This window comes from Arachis ipaensis, chromosome B3, assembly GCF_059453495.1.
Source record: "Arachis ipaensis isolate K30076 ecotype BB chromosome B3, ASM5945349v1, whole genome shotgun sequence".
Lineage (NCBI taxonomy): Eukaryota > Viridiplantae > Streptophyta > Magnoliopsida > Fabales > Fabaceae > Arachis > Arachis ipaensis.
Genome location: NC_142438.1, coordinates 129,660,221 through 129,668,104, shown reverse-complemented (window position 1 = coordinate 129,668,104; position 7,884 = coordinate 129,660,221). Strand labels below are relative to the sequence as shown.

At 44.2% G+C, this 7,884-nt stretch overlaps 1 protein-coding gene across 1 annotated transcript; it reads left to right on the top strand.

The window, feature by feature from the left end:
• The first annotated feature begins 240 nt into the window (after positions 1-240).
• On the top strand, positions 241-723 carry LOC148572446 (uncharacterized). The gene has a single exon (XM_088508475.1). The coding sequence runs from the start codon at positions 244-246 to the stop codon at positions 721-723; it is 480 nt and encodes a 159-aa protein (XP_088364601.1). The 5' UTR covers positions 241-243.
• Positions 724-7,884: the final 7,161 nt, after the last annotated feature.

Sequence of the window (7,884 nt, the reverse complement as noted above, 5' to 3'; positions counted from 1 at the left end):
AACCATCTTACTATTTTGGCTTAGGAGAGTATCAGGGCAGCAGGGGTGTGCACAAAGTTCCTTGATATTTTTGAAAAGACTTCTCTTAGCTCTCTGGGTTCATCCTCGAAGGTTGAAGAGCTGGAGGGGAGGCTTCTCTTATATCAAGAGCAGGAGAAAATGCTGAGGGGGGAGGTCGCCAAATTGAAGGAGGAGAGGGATGGCCTCCAGGAGAAGGAGAGGAAGTTGCAGGCCCAATGTTCCATGGTGGAGGGCCTGAGGGAAAAGGTGCAGGAGAGTTATTCGAGCTTGTTCGAGGACCTCGTGGAGGTGAAGAAAGATTTGATGAGAGCTCGGAATGCCTATACCGAGTTGGAGGACTCTATTGCTGACGGGGCTGAGGAAGCATGGAGGATCTTTAAAGAACAGATCGGAGTCCTTGCTCCCGACCTAGATCTCTCTCCCTTGGATCTGGACAAGATCGTGGTCGACGGGGCTATAGTTTCTCCTCCCTCTCCTCAATATGTCACTGAGTCTGATCTAAAGACTCGGGGGCAGAGGATAATGGAGTCCCCTCCCCGACCAAAGGATGCTCTGAGTTTCTCGAAGGCTCCGGGAACTTCTACTCCTTCTCCTATGGATATTTCTCTCCCTGGACCTGATGGCGCTCCGACTACTCTTCCTGACTCTGGTGGTGCTCCGACTACTCCTCTCGGTTCTGGTGGTGACGTCCTTCCTAACTGAAAAAATTGATTGTGGCTATATGGGGCCCGGCCTGTGGGTCCCCTCTTTTTTAAACTATTTATTTTCTTGAATTGTGGTGGTATTCTGTTGACATTTCCTTGGCCTTTTATGGTCGTTAACAAAAAATACCCTTTTTTGGATAAGGGTTTAAGTTACCTCTGTCTATTGTGTGCATGCTTTTCTGTTTTAGGTTTCGAAAAAATCTTTTTCTTTTTTTTTTTTATCTTTATGTTTAAAAAATCTTTCCCTTGACTGACTGTCCCTTCTTCTTAGTTTCTCTTAAGTTTTTCTTTGGGACAGCCTTTGCCTTAGTGCTTTTGGCAGGTTTTCTGATCTCTTTTGGTATTCCTTATACTCAATTTTTGATTTATTAAGTTCTTATGACTTAGGTTATTTTTGCGATGCATTTCTTTGTTTATCGGTTTTTTCGACTTGTAAGTCAGATAATTTCCGAGTTTACCACGATCGACTTTTATAACATTTTTACACCGACTTGTACCTCGTCGTTTTATCCTGACGACCATCTAGGTCGGTTCATGGGATTTTCACGCTTTGTTGAGCTTAAGTCGGCGCGTTTCGTAGAAAGAAAGAAAGCGAGAAGGAATTTATAAAAGATATTGTAAAAGATCTTTATTTATTTGCGAAGGTACTTTACTGCTACTAAGGGTTATTAACTGTTTATTGTCCTTTAGTCTCTACTGTGATGCCTCGTTAAAAATCCTCCTTCAGAAAAAAACCCTTTTATTTTGGGAAAAAATCATGAAGTGGGAAAAGAGTACATCAGGGAGTAGAGTTCGCTTTTAACTATAGTACCTTTTCATATTACAAGCATGACACGACCTTGGTAACTCGGTGCCGTTTAAGTCGGTCATCCTATAATAACCTTTTCCTAAGACCTCACTAATTTTGTATGGTCCCTTCCAATTCGCAGCGAGCTTCCCTTCCCCAGATTTGTTGACTCTAATGTCGTTTCTGATTAAGACTAAGTCGTCTAGGGTGAAACTCCTTCGAATGACTTTTTTGTTGTATCTGGTGGTCATTCTTTGCTTCAATGCCGCTTCTCTTATCTGGGCTTGCTCTCGGACTTCGGGGAGCAATTCAAGTTCCTCTTTATGCCCCTGTATATTTCCGACCTCGTCATGGAAGATCACCCTTGGACTTTGCTCGTCGACTTCTACTGGCATCATGGCTTCCACGCCATAAACAAGTCGGAAAGGTGTTTCTCCTGTGGCAGATTGAGGCGTCGTCCGGTAAGCCCATAACACTTGTGGGAGCTCCTCAGCCCAAGCTCCTTTTGCTTCTTGTAGTCTTTTCTTTATTCCTGCCAGTATGACTTTGTTAGCTGCCTCGACTTGTCCATTTGCTTGTGAATGTTCCACCGAGGTGAACTGGTGTTTGATCTTCATACTGGCTACTAGGCTTCTGAAAGTAGAGTCAGTGAACTGGGTTCCATTATCTGTGGTGATGGAATGAGGTATCCCGTATCTTGTGATAATATTTTTGTAGAGGAACCTCCGACTTCTCTGAGCCGTGATGGTGGCTAATGGCTCTGCTTCTATCCACTTTGTGAAGTAGTCTATTCCCACAATTAAGTATTTGACTTGTCCTGGGGCCTGGGGAAAAGGTCCTAACAGATCCATCCCTCATTTTGCAAAGGGCTATGGAGAAGTTATATTAATTAGCTCCTCGGGAGGAGCCACGTGGAAATTTGCGTGCATCTGGCATGGTTGGCACTTCTTCATAAATTCTGTGGCATCCTTCTGTAAGGTCGGCTAATAGAATCCAGCTCGGATTATCTTTCTAACAAGCGACCTGGCTCCGAGGTGGTTTCCGCAGATCCCATTATGAACCTCCTCTAGTACTTCAGTGGTCGTTAAGGTCGGTACGTATTTCAGCAATGTTGTTGATATACCTCTTTTATAAAGGATATTTTTCACCAGTGTGTAATGTTGTGCTTCCCTCCGGGTTTTCTTGGCCTCTTTCTCCTCTTTAGGGAGGATGTCGAATTTTAAATATTCGACCAAGGGGTTCATCCAACCGATGTTTAGCCTGGTTACTTCAAGGACATCTTGTTTGGCCTCTGTTTTTGCTACAGAGGATTCTTGGAGAGTTTCCTGGATCAAGCTTCTATTATTCCCTCCTGGCCTGGTACTTGCTAACTTGGAGAGGGCGTCTGCTCTGCTGTTAAGATCCCGAGTTATATGTTTGATCTCGATTTCTGCAAAGCGCCCGAGGTGCTCCAGAGTTTTTTCCAAGTATCGCTTCATATTTGGGTCTTTGGCCTGGTACTCTCCATTTATCTGGGAGGTCACTACTTGAGAGTCGCTGAATATCATTACTTTTGTTGCACCGACCTCTTCTACCAATTTTAAACCCACGATCAGGGCTTCATATTCTGCCTGATTATTAGAAGCTGGGAATTCAAATTTAAGGGAAACCTCTATTTGCGTTCCCCCTTCATTTACCAGTATTATGCCTGCACCACTTCCTGTCTTGTTTGAGGATCCATCTACGTATAGTTCCCATATAGTTGGCTTTTCCTCTTGGTCTCCAGCATACTCTGCTATGAAGTCGGTGAGGCATTGGGCTTTAACTACTGTCCGAGTTTCGTACTTCAAGTCGAAATCGGAGAGCTCTATTGCCCATTGAACCATTCTTCCTGCAACATCCGTCTTTTGGAGGATTTGCTTCATAGGTTGGTTCGTTCGGACTCTTATTGTGTGGGCTTGGAAGTAAGGCCGCAACCTCCGAGAGGCTATTACTAAGGAGTAGGCGAACTTCTCTAGTTTGTGGTACCTCAGTTCAGGGCCTTGTAGAACCTTGCTGGTGAAGTACACGGGATGTTGCCCGACTTCATCTTCTCGTATCAGGGCTGATGCTATAGCTTTGTCTGCTACAGACAAGTATAGAACGAGCTCTTCCCCAACTAGAGGTCGGGTCAGGATTGGAGGTTGGCTCAAGAACCTTTTGAACTCCTGGAATGCTTCTTCGCATTCTGAAGTCCATTCGAACTGACATCCCTTTCTTAGTAGAGAGAACAGCGGAAGGGATCTTAGTGCTGATCTTGCCAAGAACCTGGAGAAGGCTGCAAGTCGACCATTCAATTGTTGAACCTCTCTTAAGCAAGTCGGCCTTTTCATTTCCAGGATAGCTTTGCACTTGTCGGGATTTACTTCAATCCCCATTTGCGTCAGCATAAACCCTAGGAATTTTTTAGCCTCAACCACAAAGGTACACTTTGCGGGATTTAGCCTCATCTCGTGTAACCTTATGGTGTTGAAGACTTGCGAGGGGTCTGTCAAGAGGTCGGTTTCTTCCTTGGTTTTTACTAGCATATCGTCTACGTAGACTTCCATTAAGTTCCTGAGGTGAGGGGCGAACACCTTATTCATCAGCCTTTGATATGTGGCCCCGGCATTCTTTAGTCCAAAGGGCATGACCACGTAGCAGTAGTTTTCTCTAGACGTGATGAATGATGTTTTTTCTTGATCCGGCTTGTACATCGGGATTTGGTTGTATCCCGAGTAGGCATCCATAAACAACAAGTATTGATACCCCGAGCTAGAGTCCACTAGAGTATCAATGCTTGGGAGTGGATATGGGTCTTTGGGACATGCCTTATTTAGGTCAGTATAGTCGACGCACATCCTCCACTTGCCGTTTTGCTTCTTGACTAGCACTACGTTTGCTAGCCATGTTGGATATTTAACTTCTCTGATAAAGCCGGCTTCTCGGAGTGCTTGTACATGCTCTTCCACCGCTTGAGCTCGTTCTGGGCCGAGCTTACGCCTTCGCTGTTGTACAGGTCGTGACCCCGGATATACTGAGAGCCTGTGCGACATGAGCTCGGGGTCTATCCCTGGCATGTCAGAAGCTTTCCAGGCAAAAAGGTCAGAATTATCTTTTAAGAGTTTTGCAACCTTTGCTTTAGGTTTTCTTCTATGTCGGCTCCTATGTTAGTATTTTTTCTTCCTCTTCGCCGATCTGTACTTCTTCAGTTTTTCTTTCTGGCTGCGGTCGCAGCTCTTTTTTGGCTCTCGCACCGCCGAGCTCTATGGTGTGGACTTCCTTGCCTTTTCCCCTCAGGTTCAGGCTTTCATTGTAGCATTTTCTTGCCAATTTCTGATCTCCCTGTACTGTTGCTATCCCCACAAATATCGGGAATTTCATGCAAAGATGAGGGGTAGACACCACCGCTCCGAGTCGATTTAGGGTAGCTCTGCCAATTAAGGCATTATATGTTGACCCCACATCGATGACTATAAAGTCTATGCTTAGAGTTTTGGATTTTTCCCCCTTTCCGAAGGTCGTGTGGAGGGGTAGAAATCCTAGTGGTTTTATTGGCGTGTCGCCTAGTCCATACAAGGTATCGGGGTAGGCTCTTAATTCCTTTTCATCCAACCCTAGTTTGTCGAATGCGGGCTTGAAAAGGATGTCTGCTAAACTCCCTTGATCTACTAAAGTTCTGTGGAGATGGGCATTTGCCAGGATCATGGTGATCACCATTGGATCATCATGTCCGGGGATTACTCCCTGTCCATCCTCCTTTGTGAATGTGATAGTCGGGAGGTCAGGAGCTTCACTCCCGACCTGGTAAACTCGCTTGAGGTGTCTCTTGCGAGAGGACTTGGTGAGTCCCCCTCCCGCAAATCCGCCTGAGATCATATGTATATGTCTTTCAGGAGTTTGTGGTGGTGGGTCTCTTCTATCCTCGTCATCTCGCTTTCTTTTCCCATGATTTTTCGACCTTTCCATGAGATATTTATCAAGTCGGCTCTCTCTGGCCAACTTTTCTATTACATTTTTGAGGTCGTAACAATCATTTGTTGAGTGACCATACATCTTATGGTAGTCACAGTAGTCGCTGCGACTTCCTCCCTTTTTGTTTTTGATGGGCCTGGGAGGCGGCAGTCTTTCAGTATTGCAGATTTTTCTGTATACATCCACTACGGAAACTTTTAGAGAAGTATAAGAGTGATATCTCCTCGGCCTGTCGGGACCGACCTCCTCTTTTTTCTTGGGCTCCCTTTCCCTCTCTTTTATCGAGGGAGGATGCCCAGGTCGCCAACTCAGCTCTCGTAACCTGGCATTCTCCTCCATATTGATGTACTTTTCGGTTCTCTCTTGTACATCGCTCAAGGAGGTGGGGTGCCTTTTTTATATGGACTGCGAAAAGGGACCTTCTCTAAGCCCATTCATTAGCCCCATGATGACTGCTTCTGTAGGCAGGTCTTGGATCTCCAAGCACGCTTTGTTGAACCTTTCCATATAGTCTCGCAAAGGTTCTCCGACCTCCTGTTTTACTCCCAGGAGGCTTGGTGCATGCTTTACTTTATCCTTCTGAATGGAGAACCTCATTAAAAACTTTCACGAGAGGTCCTCAAAACTGGTGACCAATCTTGGAGAAAGGCTGTCGAACCACTTCATCGCTGCTTTTGACAAAGTGGTTGGGAAGGCTTTGCAACGAGTAGCGTCGGAAGCATCGGCTAGGTACATCCGACTTTTAAAGTTGCTTAAGTGATGTTTCGGGTCTGTGGTTCCATCATAAAGGTTCATATCAGGACTTTTGAAGTTCCTTGGAACTTTTGCCCTCATTATGTCCTCGCTGAACGGATCCTCTCCTCCCAGGGGTGACTCTTCTCGATCGCCTCGGGAGTTCCAACCTCTAAGGGAGGATTCTAGCTTTAAGAGTTTTTCCTCTAACTCTTTTCGTCGCGCCATTTCCTCCCTTAGATTCCTCTCTTCCTCCCTTTGTTGTTCCAGCTCCTGTTCCAGCTGTTCCAAACGACCTTGGTGGCCATGGACTAGTCCCATTAGTTCGGTCGCATGGGGTGGCCCTTCCTTTCCCGATTCGCGTCCCTCCGAGGAGTTCATCTTTGGATTTTTTAACCCTGAGGTGCCTTCCCTGTGTTGGTCATTGGCTCCCTAGTGATGGGTCAGATCTGCGTCATTGTTTCCGGTATCTAGATTTTCTTGTTCGAAATCTGACGCCGTATGACCATCCTCAGGTGATTTATCCGCCATTACTGGTTGATCTCTCGGGTCTCCGACAACAGCGCCAATGTTACGATGGGTAACCGAAGATTAATGGGCTGGACTCGTTAGGCTGGCCCGATCGTCTGTGGATGGAATCCTTCGCAGGGAACCGCACTTCTGGGCCTCCGTCCGACTTGTGAGTATGAGTGAACGGTGGGTGGTACCTGCAAAGACACTCCGATGCCTAAGTCAGCAAGGGTGTAAGCAGGTTTAAAGAGTATTGAGACTTGGAGATACCTGAGGGGTGTCAGTGTATTTATAGTGGTGAACCAATAACCACCATTGAAGTATTTCCACCTTTTAAGGTGGGCAACCGTTCCTTTATTTTAGGGAAGTTGAGATATAGCTCCTGAAAGTGGGTTGAGAGATTTTAGGGGCAGTTATTTTAGTGTTATCTGCCAGCTAATTCCCGTTCCCAGCTTCTTTAGAGCAGGTCGTGGTGGGAACCGACTTCAAGGGGAAAGTTGGTGTGAAATGAGGGCCAATTCCTTGGTTTGGGCCTTTCTTTTTGGACCTGGGCCTTAGCGTTGGGGTAGGGTATGAACAATTTTTATCTTTTCTTTTATATTTAAAATAGAAAATAATAATTAAGTCTTCGAATAATTTTATATCAGTTAAATTATCCATTATGAATATTTATGCTCCACACTTCTATAGGATTTTATAAATAAAATTAGTTACTAATGAAATAATACCTAAAGATTTATATCACTAATAAAATTAATTTTAGAATATACAAATAACAAAGAAATTATTGAATAATTCAAAAATATAAAAAAATAATAAAAAAATCATATTATTTTTATAAGTAATAAATAATTTTTATATCTAATAAAAGATTTGTCTATTTAAAAAATATTCACTTAATCTAAAATTACCAACAGTTAAAAATAAAAGGGTAAAAAACACAAATAAACCATGGGAGGAAAGTTGTTACATGAATAAGCCAAATTGAAGATTGATTCACGAATGAGCCAAATCAAACTTATATGTAATTCGAACCTAATTGGTTCGAACTACGTTTGCATATAAATCGAACCTATTTGGTTCGAACTTCAAACATAAAATTCGAACCTAATTGGTTCGAATTACTCATGAATAAGTGCCACCACAAATTCGAACCTA

Excerpts from the sequence above, each read along its gene's own strand:
- LOC148572446 (XM_088508475.1), top strand. The coding sequence starts at position 244 with ATGGTGGAGGGCCTGAGGGAAAAGGTGCAGGAGAGTTATTCGAGCTTG.